Raw genomic sequence first — 17,126 nt, forward strand, 5'->3', positions numbered from 1 at the left:
TTTATTTACACAACTGAAATTTCCTTAGTCACCTTGATTACAAAAACAAATTGACACGGCATGGTTTAATAGCCTTTCTTAAATGGATCTTACAAACTTTAATAGCTGACAGATTGCTACTTAATACTCAGTAATATTTAGTATGTGGTTAATTTCTGCATATATGTAGATGAAAAATCTGTCTGATAGTGCTAACAAGTATGGGTACTTGAACAAGTATGGGTACTTTTCTATCTCAGGAACAGACAGACAAGTGGTTATTAGTTAAGTGTTAACTCCTCACAGATGGGCCAGCTATTTCGATTTGGAGCTCTCAGCCCGTGAGAACCAACTTGCTGTAGCAATTCGTACTTATTGTGTAGGCATGTTGAATAATCGGAGTTTATCCTTATTTTTGCATTTAATAAAACTATCATTAAGTACATCTGAAAAACAAAAAGGGTCCCATGACTAGAGATATTTATATAAAAAAAAACTTATCACAGTGTATCTGAAAAAAAGATGGCCCAAACTAAAGCCACATTACATGCCTAAATAAGCATTTTTTTCATCTTTCTGTCTGGCCTGGCTGTGTGTGCACACAAAAATCACACACTCCTAAGGCTCTATCTGGTATACTTATCTGAGCATTCTCAGCCACATAAAATGTCAAAATTTTACTGTGTTTGTGAAATGCCCACAAAATATAGTATTTTACTATGACTACTTAAAGTCCTATCACAGTGCTTTAAGTCTGAAGACCAGGCAGTGTTTTGGTAATGTGACCTTTTCCTGGGAAGTGACAGTCCAGACACAGCCGAAAGAGCTGCTGAGACTTCTAAGAGGCACCCCTGACACCCCAGAGGAGGGTGGAGTGTCCGTGGCTACAAACCATCAGTACAGAAAGTTAAGAACCTTACAGGTGAGTCATGGTCAGAACCAAAGAAACCAAAACACGTGCCGTAGCAGCATAAACGACAGACAGGAAGAGCTGACCCATGTGCCTTTCACACAAGCTCTATAAGAGCCAAAACCTTGTTCTCTCACCTCAGCCATTATCGGGGCAACTTCTAATACAGCTAGCTGAACTGTTCTTCCCTTTGGGCGTGAGCTGACAAGACACCCATCACAATGAGACAAACCCACCTGCCCCGGATGCAGAAGATGCGTGCACTCTTTGGTGGTGGGATGTACTGCAGGATGGTGTGCTGGGGGGCAGCCTTTGTGGCTCGAGGCCTCTGCTGCCAGCAATTCTGGGCCTGCGGGACACTCCACTCCAAATGCCCCCTTTCTTCCTCCTGTTCTGGTCAGCTGGCAGCAGTCACTCACTCAGTGCTGAACGTGTGAGAACGATGTAGAGGGCTCAACGGGGGAAATACGTCTTGGGGGGCCACTTCTTTCAAGCTGCCTTGTCCCTAGCAAGGGCAGCACCAAATCTCTCCATTGTGCTAAATCTAAGAGCCACTTAACCATGACAGAAACAAAACGTTTTCCTAAGAAAAGGTTATATGGTTTAAAAAAAAAAACACAACAAAAAATCTATATTGAAGATGTCCTATGCTGAGCCGAGGACTGCCCTGAGGCCCCTTCTCCCCTCCAGCCCTGGTGGGCTCGGATGCTGCCACCCAGACCCTTCCTGGGCTCTCATTCTGAACAAGGACAGGCCATTCTGGCCTTTTTTCAACCATGTTGTATGTGTGCTTCAGGTTGAAACTTTTTTTTTTGCGTAGTGGGTTTTTTATCAACCAGGAAAATACAGTTCAGGTACAATTTCTCATACAAGTTGTGAAGGGCAGACCCCACACAGGTGAACACAGAGCTCATGGTGGCTACTGAGGAACAGACCAACAGAGGTGCTTCCCGATACTAAAGAGAAAGAGGCTCTAAACCAGAGACTTGAACACCCACCCAGTGGGGCAAGTGTGCCAGGAGGGAGGGCCACCGGCTGGTAAAACTGAAGGGAAACCACTTTGGAAAACAGCTAAAACAACTACAGAAAACACGTCTGCCACCGTGCGCTGGTCTTGGCCAGTGTGATGGGCACAAAGGGGCCGGTGGACTTGGTGCTCTTGGTATGTTTCTTCCCCCTTGGGAGTCCATTACCGTTCACAAAGAAATGTTAACTATCAAGTGTGTCCATTAATTTTGCCGCTGAGGGTGAAACCATCCAGTTAGCATATACACTATCATTTGCATATCTTGGGAACCCAGTGCTAGTGCCATCGGCTCTCGTGAGTGGTACAGGACTCTCTCCAGGCCAGTTCGGGTCTGACATGCCTAAAAATGAAAACAGATAATTTGTTCTGCACTGAAGAACTCAGACTTCAGATGCAGACAGTAAGGCCTTGGCAAAACTCCCCTTGACGGTTAAACCAACTTGCGCTCTCTGTGCCAATTCCATGAGTGGTTCTGCATCCCAGGTTTCCAGAACACTGTTTTACTTTGGGCAATACCACACGCTCCTGGCAAAGGTAATTTAGCAGACTCTACCAGTCTCAACGTCTATGAGTTTAGACTCTCCAATCTGAAATAGAGCTGGTGAATTGCCTAGCTGTTTTCCTAGGACACTATAAAGCATCAGCAAATGGCTGGACCACACAGCTTCCTGTAGTGGGAACACTGTAGAAAATGTTCTAAGGTAAAGGAGGCTATTCATCTGTCATCCCAGCTAAAATGGAGGAGGAAGGCTTCCTTTCCCAGGGAGGGTGCACACAGGCTGCCCTGCAGCATCATCAGTACTTATGGCCACTACACCCAAAGCCAGTGAGGACTCGTGACTCAGGAAGCATGTGGAAAGAACCTACCTTAGCTTGAAAGTGCTCGAAACACCAAGACTTCAAAAAGGAACAAGGATGAAGTTAGGAAGCGGAAAAAAATTTCAAGTATTTAATCCAAGACAAAGAAGGAGTTTTGGCAAGAACCGTATTTACTGTCCATTGCAAGGCCACAGCACCACAGACTATGTTCTTTCAGAAAGCATTGGCTCAGTGTTTAGCACTGGCTTCATTAAGTGACAACATTGTAACGGGGTGATAGGGTGCCAAGGATGTGACAGCAACAGTCTGGTGTCTGCCCAGGGCCCACGTGGTTTTCCCGCTGCCCCACACTGCATGGCGGTGGACGAGTAGCTGAAAGCGGGAATGTGGAAGGCTTTCGTGAGGCACTCGTCAGCGCAGGAGCAGCCTGGGATCCCGCCAGCTATGTCCCCACTGCAACCTGGGGATGCCAGCTTCCCCTTGCTAAACTGAATCCCTCCCCAGATCAGGAAAATTAATCTAGGTAAACGAAGTCAGAAGTACTCCGAGTTGCTTCCCAATGTCCCCTGAGAATTCTGCTCTAATCCGCTTCTCCTGTGTCATCTTAAGTTGCTGGGCTTGCGTGGTAATGACACTGATTTCCACATCCTTTTAGAAAGACATAGCTGCAAAATGCCTGAATGTAAACTGGATGCAAAGTCAGATATTTACAAAGAAAAGGGTGCAGAGTAGGCTTTGGTTTCGTTAGGATCAGAAACACTCTTAAAAGGCATTACAGAGAGTTGGGGATGGTGCAGAAGGGACAGCGTTGCTAGAATCTAGTAAATGCATGTGAAATTCTACCATAGAGTTTGTTTTCAATCCATGTGGAAGGGAGGGAGCGCGGGAGGGGAGCGCTGTTACAGTCCACCAGGGGCGTCTCCTCTTCTGAGAGGCCGTCATCGTAAAGCAGTGAGTCAGACGGGGTGGATGCTGCCAGGTCCAAGTAGTCCTGGAAGAGAGAGAAAGAGAGATAGCCACTCATCTTTGACCATGGACCATTCTTAAACATACTCAGGGTCCCATAATGCTCATGAAACAGAGGCGCTGGCTGTGTCCCTACCCTGTACTTTGGCCTCTCTGTAAGACCACAGCCCTCTTCCCAGGAGGGTGGCATGAGGTACAGCACTTTGGTTCCTTAATCCAGCCAAGAGCAGAGGACTGGGGAAGTGGCTTCTTTTTGTACTCTTAGGTCTGAAAGCAATTGCTGTGGTCACATTATTCCTGCAAAATCACAGTGTGCCAAGTGGTAGATTCAATCCAATGGATCCTTTCCAGCTTCCCTCCAGGACCTCTGCATTCTACAGAGTGTTATGCCAGGGCACAGAAACAGGCTTCAGCTCCCATGAACAAAGGGTGCCAGGCACTTGCTACTTATGTTGTACTGCTTAACAATGTAGACAGTTCCAATGTTGTCCTGGAGGTTTCTCAACACTGTGGTTTGGGTATCTATTTTTACTCATGCTCAGAACCACCCTGTACCTACAGATCTGAAGATTTTCTCAAGAAACAACAAAACTGTGTGAATGAGTTCAAGGCTGTTTCCCACTTTCTCTTCTATTGATTTTATGCTGAGGTCTTTGATCCATTTGGAGTTTTGGGCAGGGTGGTAAGTATGGATCTGTTTGGTTTCTTCTATAGGCAGCCATCCGGTTTGACCAGCACCACTTGTTGAAGATGTTGCCTTTTCCCATTGTGTATTTCTGGTTTCTTTATAAAAAAATCAGGTGTCCATAGGTGTGTGGACTTATGTCTGCGTCTTCAACTTGATTCCACTGATCAACCTGTCTGTTTTTGTGCCAATACCATTCTGTTTTCATTACTATAGCTCTCTAGTACAACTTGAAATAGGGGATGATACCTCTCGCAGTTCTTTTATTGATCAGGATTAATTATCATGGATTTTTATGTTTCCATATGAAGCTGAAAGTTATCCTTTCAAGGTCTGTGAAGATCTGTGTTGGAATTTTGGTGGAGATTGCATTGAATCTGTAGATTGATTTTGGTAGCATGACCATTTTTACTATATTAATCCTACCAATTCATGAGTATGGGAGCTCTTTCCATCTTCTGATTATCTTCTTCAATTTCTTTCTTTCTTTCTTTTTTTTTTTTTTGAGACAGGGTTTCTCTGTGTAGTTTTGGTTCCTGTTCTGGATCTCACCCTGTAGACCAGGCTGGTCTCAAACTTCCAGAGATGCCCCTGCCTCCCGAGTACTGGGATTAAAGGCATGTGCCACCACCACCACCCAGCTTCAATTTCTTTTTTTATTGAAGTTTTTATCATACAAGTTTTTCACTTGCTTGGCTAAAGTTACCCCAAGATATTTTATATTATTTGAGGCTATTATGAAAGGTGTTTTTCCCCCTGATTTCTTTCTCAGTCTGCTTGTCATTTGTATATAGGAGAGCTACTGATTTCTGTGAGTTATTTTTGTGTCCAGCCACTTCACTGAAAGTGTTTATCAGCTGTAAGAGTTTCTCAGTGGAATTTTTCAGGTCCCTTATGTATACTATCGTATAATCTGCAAATAAAGATACTTTGATTTCTTCCTTTCCTATTTGTATCATTCTGATTTCCTTCAGTTGTCTTATTTATTGCTCTAGCTAAGACTTCAAGTACTATACTGAATAGATAGGGAGAATGGAGAACTTTTGTTCCTGACTTTAGTGAAATGCTTTGAGTTTCTATTTAAGTTGATGTTGGCAATAGGCATGCTCTAGACTGCCTTTATTATGCTGAGGTATGTCCTTTGTATCTTTCCTCTCTGCAGGGCTTGTCATGAAGAGATGTTAGATTTTTGTCAAAAGCCTTTTCTGTGTCTAATGAGATGATCATGTGGTTTTCGTCTTTCAGTTTGTTATATGGTGGATTACACATTTATTGATTTATCCATGTTGACCCATCCCTGGATTTCAGGGTTGAAACCTACTTGATCATGGTGGGTATTCTTTTTGATGTGTTTTTGGATTCAGTTTGAAAGTATTTTATTGAGAATTTTTACACTTATATTTATAAGAGAAATTGCCTGTAATTCTCTCTCCTTGTTGGGTCTTTATGTGGTTTAGGTATCAGGGTAATTGTGGCCTCATAAAATGAACTGGGCAATTTTCATTATTTTTCTACTTCGTGAAATAATTTGAAGAGTACTGGCATTAACTCTTCTTTGAAAGTCTGGTAGAATTATGTGCTAAAATCATCAGGCCCTGGATAGTTTTTGGTTGGGAGACTTTTAATGACTGCTTCTATTTCATTAGGGGCTATAGGTCTGTTTAAATTGCTTATCTGATCTTGGTTTAACTTTGGCAGGTGGTATATATTGAGAAAATTATCCATTTATTTTAGATTTTCCATACTGATTGAGTACAGGTTTTTAAATTTGTCCTTATAACTCTCTAGTTTCCTCAGTGTCTGTTGTTACATCCCACTTTTCATCTCTAATTTTGTTAATCTGGATATTCTCTCTCTTCTTTTAGTTAATTTGGCAAATAATTCCTGAACAGAACACTGTTAGCACAGGTATTGAGATCAACAATTAATAAATGGAACCTCATGAACCTGAGAAGCTTCTGCAGAGCAAAGGACACCATCATTCAGACAAAGGGGCAGACTACAGAATAGGGAAAGATTTTTTACACCCCTACATCTCATAAAGAGCAAAGGACACCATCATTCAGACAAAGAGGCAGACTATAGAATGGGGAAAGATTTTTACACCCCTACATCTCATAAAGAGCAAAGGTAAACATAATATATAAATAACTAAAAATACCCTGTATATCAAGAAAACAAAATAACCCAATTTGAAAAAGGGATACAGATATAAATAGAGAATTTTCAAAAGAGGACACTCAAATGGCTGAGAAGCACTTAAGAGAAAAAATGTTCGACATCCTTCGTCAACAGGGAAATGCAAATCAAAACTACTTTGAGATGTCATCTTATACCTGTCAGAACGGCTAAGGTGACAAATGAGACTCATGTTGGTCAGGATGTACAGGAAGGGAACACTTACCCATGGTTGGTGGGGATGCGAACTTGTATAGCCACTATAGAAATCAGTGTGGCAGTTTCCTCAGGAAGCTGGAACTGATCCACCCCAAGATCCAGCTCTATCTACCTGGGGCATACACCCAAAGGATGTTTCATCCTACCGCAGAAACACTTGCTTAACCTTGTTCATTGCTGCTCTATTCCTAATAGCCAGAAATCTTAAAACAATCCAGATGTCCCTTGCAGATGGATGGATAAAGAAAATGTGGTGTATTTGCACAATGAAATATTACTCAGCCATTAAAAAATTAAACCATGAAATTTGCAGGTAAACTGATTGATCTAGAAAAAAAATCATCCTGAGTTAGGTAACCTAGACCCAGAAAGACAAATATGGTACATATTGCTTATACGTGGATGTTAGCTGTTAAGTCAATGATAACCAAGCTATAATCCATAGAACCACAGAGTTTTGGTATAGAGTAAGTGGCCTGGGGGAGGGAAGGATCTCCCTAGGATGAAAAATATGACAGTTATGGATAGACAGGGGTGGGGGCTGGAATAGGATGATCAAACAGAGAGTGGGAGGATAGAGGAGATGGGGGAGAGAATACAGGAGAGGATAGATAAAATTAAGGGCCATTAGAGGGCTAAGTATGGAAACCTAATACAGTAGAAACTTCCTAAAACACATGCAAATGTATGTGTGTATATATATGTGTGTGTATATATATATATGTGTGTGTGTATGTTATATATTTTATATATATATGAAGGCAATATAAATGAAATTGCCAAATAATAGAGGAGAAAGAACCCCATTTGGCTATCTCTTGTCACCAAATGAAGCCTCCAGTACCAAAGGGGTCCAACAGGAACCTCCAAACAACCCAGGTTGTTGCCAAGGCTATAGTATAGATTAGTCTCCCCAAAGAGTCAGCAGGGCTCTGTTGCTGAAGACAACACCTGCACAACTCACTGAACATGGAGACCTTGAGCTGGTGCCTGCCTAAGCCTTTAACCTGTGGTACTGGAAGGTACTCTGCTCACTACCAACGGAGAAGTGTAAACAGCAGCCCAGCTACAAACCCTTCCATCTGCAATGGTGTCCTCCCAACAAGCTATGCTAGTGCAACGGTGGCACACAGCTCGTGGGAGCAACCAACCAATAAGTGATGTGACTTAAGGCCCACTCCACAAGATGAAACCCATGCCGAACACTGCTTGGGTGACCGAGAACTTGAGACCAGATAGCCCAGGGATCTAAGAGAAAACTAAATACTACTATTCTACTAAAGGAACATAGCAATCAAATGACCTCTAATGACATTGTGCTATACTCATAGATGAGTGCTTTGCTCAATCATCACCAGAGGAGATTCCTCCTGCAGTCGATGGGAATAAATACAGAGACCCACAGCCAGACAATATGCAGAGCATGAGAGACCTTGAACACATCTGCCCTCAGTGGGATGTCTCCATCAAATCCCTCCTTCCAAACATGGGCTTTCACTGAATCTGGAGCTGGTTCTCAGCAAGTCCCAGAAATCCGCCCGTTTCTGTCCTTGTCCTTCATAGCACTGGCCACACTTGGCTCCTTTTTTTTTTTTTTTTTTAAATAGATGCTGGGATTTGAACTCAGGTCCTCCTAATTGTGCAGCTGCTCCTCCCAGCTAAGCCGTCTCTCCAGCAACGCAAACTGCTAAATTTTACTCCTTGGAGCCTAGATTGTGCACTTCTGCTTTCGGAATTTGAAGGAAGTATAACTTTTAGTACAGATGAAGACAAGGTCTATGGAAGTAGTGTGAGCAGGACGGCTGTTTGCTCTTGTTTCCCTGTCTCCCTAGCATCCAGTACGAAACAGTGCAAACAGTTGCTCAATAAACATTAGGCAAAAACCAATCAACCTTCTCACCACAGCACAGAGACTGACTACTCCCACATGTTGTGTTTGGCTCATAACCAGGCTTTGGAAACCTACATGACCAGTTAATAAAATCTGGGGGACAACATAAACTTCTTCAAATCCAGAAGACCTGGCATGCCTGGACTCCTATTCCCGTAGGTCACATGTGGTGACAGGAAGATGCCCTTGAAGCGACACTCATTCCCGGGTGCCAGAATTCTGAAATAGTCTCCAGTACTTGCCTGTGAAGAGCTCTTGCCCGAAGACAAGCTAGAAATCAAGATGTTACCATTACTGGAAGGCCCAAGAGGACTGGCCTGAAGGGCAGGTTTTTCACCCGCTGCCTGCCCTCTGGGATAGCGCAGCCATCTTCCTCTGGCCTTATAGTGGGGACAGAGAGCCTCAAACTACCATCCCGCAGTGAGCCTATGGCAGTGACTCTGGGACTCACTCTGCTCTTGACCATCATCTTCTCCAGATCCTTGCTAATGTCAGCAAATACTGGCCTCTTGTCTGGCTCCTGCTTCCAGCACTGCAGCATCAGGCGGTACCTGGAGGGAAGCACAGGCAGGTGGTGACACCCAGGCAGGGCCGTCACAGCCCGAGTCTCCACTCTCTAGGCTGTTTCCGCACCATTTGCAACTCTGAGCTTCACTGGGCCCAAGGGCAGGGCACTGACAATGTGGCACGGCCCTCCGGTGGCCTTCTCTCCAGAGGGGTTCACCGTTCTTTCCTTACATCAGCAGGAATAAACAGGGTTTGAACCTGTACTCACTATGGTGGCTGAGTAGAAAGCCAAGTCTTTAAAACCTGCACAAAGAGCCGGGAGGTGGTGGCGTACACCTTTAATCCCAGCACTCAGGAGGCAGAGCCAGGAAGATCTCTGTGAGTTCTAGGTCAGCCTGGTCTACAGAGCGAGATCCAGGACAGGCTCCAAAACTACACGGAGAAACCCTGTCTCAAAAAACCAAAACCAAAACAAACAAACAAACAAAAACCCTGTACAAAGGAAGAACCAATTAAAGACTCTTAGGAGTGGAAATAAAAAATGTCAGGTTATCACAACTTTCTGACTGGATTTGAGGTTTGCTCCACAGGTGGGAATTTCAAGCCTGGTTCTGTAGTCCTCGTCAAAAGCCCATGACTGGAGAGGTCCTGGGCCCTAAGGTAGAACCTGCTGCTGTTATTCTGCTAAATGGTAATGTTGTCAAATTGCTTTCAAAATATTCACATTTATCCCCATAGACCTGGACTCAGCCTTGGTCAGGGAAGCTTCTTTTTATTTTGCAGTGAGCAGCAGTCAACAGAGGCATGCATTCTTAGTCAAGGTGCCAAGAATAAAAAACTCTGCTCCCTTAGTGCTGGCCCCAATCAAGACGTTATGTATCAATGTCCACTGTTCCCAAGCAAGGCTCAGGGAACATCACAGAAGAGGAGACAGAAAGGATGTAAGGCCCAGAGAACAGGGAGGAGCGCTATGGAACGCTGTCTTCTGGACATGGTATGACTGTCACACTCATGAACTCACAGTGGCTGTGGGGGCCCGCACACGACCAGTGTAAGATCAAGCCAGCCAAAATTCTGACATTGAGGGGGTAGATGATCTCTAGGCCCTCTCTCTCACTGAGAGATTGGCAGTGGAGAGTCTCTTTGAGAGGCAGAATCTTTCTCCTTGGGAGGGTGTGGCCATGGGTAAGATTCCCATGTTCCAGTGGAGGCCCCATACCCATGCACATATGGGCTGCACTAATTGGTCTTCATGAGTTATCCAAAAAATAAGACATGAAATTGGAAAGGGGACATGTTGCAGAGATGTGGGGCAGCTGGAGGAGGGGGACAGGGGTAGGTGTGATTATACTGCATTACATACCCCTCTATGGAATTCTCAAGAATTTAAAAATTTAAAAACCCAAGTTTCTGGCTATCAGTTTTAGCTCTGTCCCACAGCTCTGCTTCCTGAGGAGCTGGGCGTGGCTGAGCTCTATGGAGCTGTGATGTAGGTGTTATGCTGGGTGACTAGCTGTCAGCCCAGGTGCTCAAGGAGGCATCTTCCCACCCTGGCATGCCTAACCTTGCTCTCAGCTAGGCACTGGCTTTGGCATGAATGTACCAGAATATCTTCTCCAGTTAATGCCACTCTTCCCTCTGGACTTCACTGCCTGGTATACAGCATAATGGCTCTGGGATTCTTGGGCTGAGGCTGGCTCTGCCCACCTCTGTACCTTATCTCCCTAACACATGCCCTCCCACACATTTTTCTGGAGACCTTTGACTCTTGCCTGGTCCATCAGCTCTCTGACATTCCAAGAAGTCCACCAGCCCTTATGTGGTCAGAGGCCCCAACATCTACCTCATACCCATTGATGGCTGTCTGACCTCTGCCCCCTCACTCCCCATCATCCACCTTATTCAGGGCTAGTGGCATCGGGCTTCGTGGGAAGGAGAAGAGAATGAATGGTTGTTTCACTTTCCACCCAGGGCCCAGGGCAGGAGTGTCAGAGAGGGGCTGTCAATAAAAGTCTACTCACATTTCCTCACTGCAGTTGTCCGGCCTCTCCATCCTGTGGCCCGTCTTCAGAAGGTTGAAGAGTCGTTCAGGAGGAATTCCAGGGTAGGGGTTGCCCCCCAGGGTCACAATCTCCCACAGGAGTACCCCAAAGGACCACCTGTGGTGAGCAAGAGAACCAGTAAGCAGTTTCCTGGCCCCTGAAGCCTCCTTGGTGAACCCTAAATGTTTGTGTCTTGAGTCTCCAAGGCCTAAGTGGATGATATACTGGGATTTTAGCCTAGTTCTGGCTGCACAGAACAAGAGCTGGGCAAGGTCCACCTGCCTACCTAGACCAGCCCCTGGGATGCTCAAGTCCCTGCCATGCTGCTGTCATTGGAGCAATGATACTTAAAGGGGTGAGATCCCAGCAACAGGACTCAGGGTGTGCTGTGAAATTTTTACAGTCTTGGAAGAACTTTTATAGAAAATATTTAGTAGTAAGGAAAACACTATGGGGTGGGAACAAAAATATCACAAAACACGTATCACCTGGCAATAAAGTATATATGTGCACACCATAGAAGCTATCTGAAGGGCATCAGGAGGGAGGGGCCTACTGTGACTCAAGGCTATTACTCTCCTATTGTATTTTTCTTTAAATTTTCCAGTTCTTCTAAGTCGACATTATGTTATCAGAAAACTACTGTTTAAAATTGCTTAAAAAAGATCTCTATTTTCATAGCTCACTCTATTCAAGGCCTGCATGTCTGCAGATTGCAGAACACTATAGAATCAAGATTTGGGGGTTTTGTTTGTTTGTCTTTTACAAACAAGTATTTTGTCTTTAGAAAAACATATCATGTCTTGTCATCTGATGCAAGAGCAAGTATGGGCTCCCATATTTAACCAGTTCGGGATACACCAGTCCACAAACTCATACAAGACTACCTGCAGTGGACTCCCCAACCTTTGCCTGGGGGCAGTGAACATCACAGGATGCCCTGTCCGAGTCATATTCCTTCCAGCACTAATGGGAGGAGCTGTTTGCAGGCCCTACCCCGAGGAGAGAAGGGAGGGGTGGAGGAAGTCACGGGAGGGAAGAGGGCTATGACTGCCCCACCCCACCCCACTCCTACGCATTCCACTGTGGTTGGCAGAACTGCTGCTGCCTGGCCCAGCCGTTTGCTGAATGAATAGCTGATGACCTCTTAGCCTGGGCCAACACTGCAGATGAGTTTTTGGAACCAGCAGAATCCCCTAGCCAAGCTGCAGAGACAGGCATCATGGACCAAAACCCCCACCCCCCAGAACGGCAACTTCCACACTTACACATCACTTTGGGTGGTATAGATATGATCGAAAAGGGACTCGATTGCCATCCATTTGACAGGAATCCGGCCCTAGAGGTAGTGGAAGAAGGCATCAGCATGGTCTGAGCTCTGTAACCACGATAGTCAGCCATGTTCCTTTACCCCAGCTCTGAAGGGAGCACGGGGTATCAGTTCCTGGGGACAGATCAACTATGCACAATCTTGAAGAGGCCACGGCTCCAGTCTGAACCTTTGGCTTTATTGAAATGATACTGGGAGTGAAGACAACCATCCACAGTCACAGAGGACAACTTTTCACATGCCACAGCCCTATGAAGAAGCAGCCCAAGAAATCCGCCTATAGCAGAGCTGCAAGAGCTCTGGGGAACCCTGAGTGGGGCACAATAGTGCTCCCCAGCACAGAGCCAAGAGCTTGTCTTGCAAGATAAATTCCTTTCTAGTATCCCAAGAGCACACGCATTAGGGAAACCAACTCCCAGTTTCCATCTGTAGACTTGGTATGCCATCACCAAAGCTCATCTGAGAAACCTTGAGGGAAGAAAATGTTTGTGTACCAAAGCTGGATTTTCCTTCTCTTAGGGACCTTCCTGCATCTCAGAATGAGCATTCCGTACCCCCACTCCCAGCAGCAGTGTGGGCATCTGACCGAACAAATCCTTTTCAAAAACACAATGAACGGCTTTAACAGACACACCTTGTCCTTTATCCTCACCATTTGCCCAGGCTGGCTCCATAAGTAAGTCTTAGGAACTTATCATTTTAAAAAGCATACATCCTCCATCATTTCTACTGCTCGAACATGTCTGTGGTTATGCCCTTAATGAAGTATGACTGTGCATCTGACAGTGCTGTCTGCGGAGTCTGCAGCCTGTGCTCTTAGGGGCTGCTAAAGCCCCTGGAAGCCACACCTGTGCACCTCCACTGTGACCACAGTCCTCCCTGGAAGACATGTATGCGTGTGTGCACGTACGTGTGCATGGGTGTATGTACAGGAAGTCTCTGGCACACCCTCTGCTGTGTGGCACAGCAGCCCCTTCTACTTCCTCCATGCAGTCTTGAGATCTCTCGTCACCACAGAAACCCCGTAACAAACACAGCCCTCCTAACCCGCGGTAACAGGAAGAACCCATGATGCTCACAGCAAGACAGCAGCAGATAAAGCTGTGTGTGAGCTGCCTCAAATGCCTGCTCATTAGGACCCTGAGCACTCCCATGAACTTTCCACGCCCGTGTTGTCACATGGGAACTTAGGGAGAGCAGATGCCCGGTGACAACGCAAGGCAGTTACCATGGGAACGTGATGATGTCAGTGAACAGATGTCCACATACTGCTCGGACTTGGAGGAATTTCTCAAGACCCCTGAGGTGCATTTCTGGACCCAGTTTTACACAGAGATCTCAGTGAGACGCCTATGTACAACAACAAAACAAGGCTGATCGTGGGCCTGTCTGTTCCATTTCACTCTCCTAGGCGCAAAAGAGCAGTTACAGAGCCAACAGGGGCCTTCTTCTTCCACAGAACCAGGGGAACTGCAGAGAGGAGACTAGTTCTATAGTATTGGGAAGTCTCGAGAACTAAAAGCACCAGGGACAGGATAGATTTCCACTTCCCCCGTCATTCTAAGGGTGCCAACCAACCCTGTCAGTACAGCTGTGAGCCCACTGCCCCACCCAGAAACTTGCTAGTGCATGCATGGCCAGGTACCTTGCTTTTCTTCACATAGGAATCTTCTTCGTAAACATCTCGGGACAGCCCAAAGTCAGAAATCTTCATCTTCCGTCCTTCAGCTACCAAGATGTTCCTGGCAGCTAAGTCCCGATGTACGAGCTGCAGAAAACAACAAAAACCAAATCAGCAGGACCCCTCAGGTTGGCCAGGGTAGGCAGGGGCTGGGATGGGCACCAGGAGTAGCACAGTGTCTGTGGCACTCACCTTCATCTCAGCCAAGTACTGCATACCCCTTGAGATCTGCCAGGCAAAGGAGATGAGGTCACCCATGGTCAGTACCCGTTCATCCGGGTGGTCTAGGGAGCTGGAATTGCGGCTGCCTCCACTGCCCACGTAGCCAGGCCCAATCTTGCGGCTGTCACGGAGGAATCCCCGCAGGGAGCCATACTTGGCATACTCCACAATGAGAAGAAGTGGCCCTGGGGAAGGAGAAAGGCAGCCCTGGGCATGGGGTCAGGTCAGCCTCAGGCTTCAAGGAGTATGGTGGGGAAGGCTGCAAGCTCTGTTACCCTACCAGCAAGTGGGCAGGCCCAGACCTATGGCTCTATGGATCATGAATCTATGGAAGGCCAACTCACTCCGGGCCCACACTGACCATGTCGACATCAGCTGCTTTCACGGTACAGTCAAGACCGTCCCCATGGTGCCTGAGTGGGTGGGTACTATTCTTAACCCTATCCTGGGAGCTACCGTGCCCTGCTATTAGAACTTCATCCTTTTTTCCGTCCTCGGTCCTGTAGGCTCGAGAGGGAAAATCAATGGAGCAGGAAGGCTTGTGCAAATCTGTCAGCTCAGTCTAGGCCCCAGCTAGCTCTGCACCCGTCTGTCTCCCTGTTCCTGCCTAAACTCAACAACTGGGGTGCAGTCAGGCCTAGGTCTGGTTCTTTGCCCTCCTCACACTGTGTGTTCACACATGTGCACACATGCACCAAGTCTTCTGGCAAAAGAATGGGCGTGAAAAACTAACAGATGGTGCAGACTTGTCCTTTTCTGAGAAGGTGACAATGATCCTTCCCTGCAGGGCTGGGGTTAGGGTCACCTGTGGGGAACAGCACACTTGTTATTCTGTAGGCCACCAGGATGCACTGTTCACTCTTAGCACTCCCTAGAATGGGTGCCAATGCTGGAGACCTGCCCTCAGCAGGCCCAAGGAGTGCTACAGTAGGAACTTTGGGAGAGGTGCCTGCTCAGCCAGCAGACACAGATCCTCTCCAGACCAGGAGTGGAGCCAGTCGCCCAGCCTTCCAGAAAGCAGAATGAAGTAGTGGGTAAAGTACAGCAAGGGGCAGAAGAGAGGTCCCAGCCCCGTTGGCAGTTGCCCCCCCCCCCCCCCATCATCCGACCAGCCTTACCGTCCTGGCTGCAGGCCCCATACAGCTTGATGACATGTGGGTGGTTGACTTGCTTCAAGAGGTTGAACTCAGACAGCAGGTCTCGTAACTCACTCTGGGAGGCGTTTTCTGAAACACAGCACACAGAAACCGGGCTTGCTACATACAGCCCTTGGGGTCCCCCGTGACCACGCTGAGTATGGAACAGATGGGCACACGGCCTGGATTTACAGAGGCCCTCAGCACCTGGTTAGGGCTCCTCCCAGTCCTCAGTGTCAGACAACAGCGGCTTCATATACCCCTGGGAAAAGAGCCCATGGAGCTAACATCCACATTAGCAGGACCTTCCCACCAAAGTCTCCAGGGACACTGCCTATGTGCATGGCAGCATGTCTCTTTGGCTGCCAGCTTCAGCAGAGAGAATCCTACAGAGAACACTCCCCTTCCTTTTTTTAAAAAAATTTTTAATTTTTTTTTTATTTTTTCAAGACTGGGTTTTTCTATGTAGTTTTGGTGACTATCCTGGATCTTGCTCTGTAGACCAGGCTGGCCTCGAACTCACAGAGATCTATCTGCTTGTCTCTGCCTCCCTAGTGCTGGGACTCCCTTCCTTTTTTCAGTCTTCCCAGAAGGAGAGACATCTTGCCTATGTCCCCACACACCTGCTTAGAGACACAGGTGCTGGAGAAAGGGGAGGACCCTGCACCGAGCCCAGATCTCCCGTTCTACAGTCCGCCCAGCACTGGCCTGGGAGTCCCGCGGCCCTCTCTAAAGCTTCTACTGTATGCTTGGAGCTTATGCTCCGTTACTGTGCGATCCTGCGCGAATGCACCCGAGGGAGGGCAGCATTAGCATTGTGTGGCACACCACACCTGTCAGGCCTTGCATTTTCCCAACGAGCTAGAGTGCCATACTTCCTTCGAGTGCCTAACTGTATCTGGCACACTGTGAAGATGATCAGGTTTCACCAAAACCGTATGAAACACAGGACCTGAGGGCAGCCAGGGTTGGTTCTAATTCTCACTAGGCACTTGAATACGGAGGTAAACAGTGTCGGACATGTAACCCAAGAACTCTTCTGGTTGGCTAGCCAGTAACACACAGGTGCCTGTGGCATTCAGAATGGTCTGGGATGAAGGACAGACACAGCTGGGAGACAGGGTGCCAGGAGCCCGAGCCAGGCCTAGGAGGTCAGGAATCTGAGGGTTGAACCTGGTGTGAGTGTCCAGGGAAACACACAGGGTGCTCTGTGTGTAGTCCCTGACCATAGCACTGGAACTCAGCTACGAACCAGCTACATGAGTTCTTCACCACACAGTCTGACTGCCACAGGGCCCTCAGTCCACAAGCTGGAGACCTGACCACAGTGAGGGCTACCCACCCATGCAGCCACAGCCTCTGGTCAGAGTCACACCCCGTGTCTAAGAAAGGTACGTGTGCACACTGAGAGCCAGACCCAGGGCGTGACTGGTTACAGGAACAGAGAAGACCCATAGGGTTGCTGGGAGGGGGTTGGTTATTACAGAGAGGGTCTCTTCACTGAGACCCCAGTGGCCTCTTGGATGAGAAGAAT

At 47.0% G+C, this 17,126-nt stretch overlaps 1 protein-coding gene across 2 annotated transcripts in view; it reads right to left on the reverse strand.

The window, feature by feature from the left end:
• Positions 1-472: 472 nt before the first annotated feature.
• The window catches only part of Ret (ret proto-oncogene), a 44,241-nt gene continuing 27,587 nt past the window's right edge, over positions 473-17,126 (reverse strand). Inside the window, exons 13-20 of one of the 2 annotated variants that reach the window (XM_059258459.1) lie at positions 15,575-15,682; positions 14,427-14,641; positions 14,199-14,321; positions 12,492-12,562; positions 11,203-11,340; positions 9,126-9,225; positions 3,579-3,726; positions 473-2,256 (exon numbers count right to left, since the gene is read on the reverse strand). In XM_059258459.1, coding sequence (XP_059114442.1) covers positions 2,099-2,256; positions 3,579-3,726; positions 9,126-9,225; positions 11,203-11,340; positions 12,492-12,562; positions 14,199-14,321; positions 14,427-14,641; positions 15,575-15,682 — 1,061 coding nt within the window. In that variant the 3' untranslated portion in view covers positions 473-2,098. Of the gene's footprint in view, positions 2,257-2,884; positions 3,727-9,125; positions 9,226-11,202; positions 11,341-12,491; positions 12,563-14,198; positions 14,322-14,426; positions 14,642-15,574; positions 15,683-17,126 lie in introns of those variants that run through there. The other variant, XM_059258460.1, reaches the window with a different exon arrangement.

Source organism: Peromyscus eremicus, chromosome 3 (assembly GCF_949786415.1).
Source record: "Peromyscus eremicus chromosome 3, PerEre_H2_v1, whole genome shotgun sequence".
NCBI lineage: Eukaryota > Metazoa > Chordata > Mammalia > Rodentia > Cricetidae > Peromyscus > Peromyscus eremicus.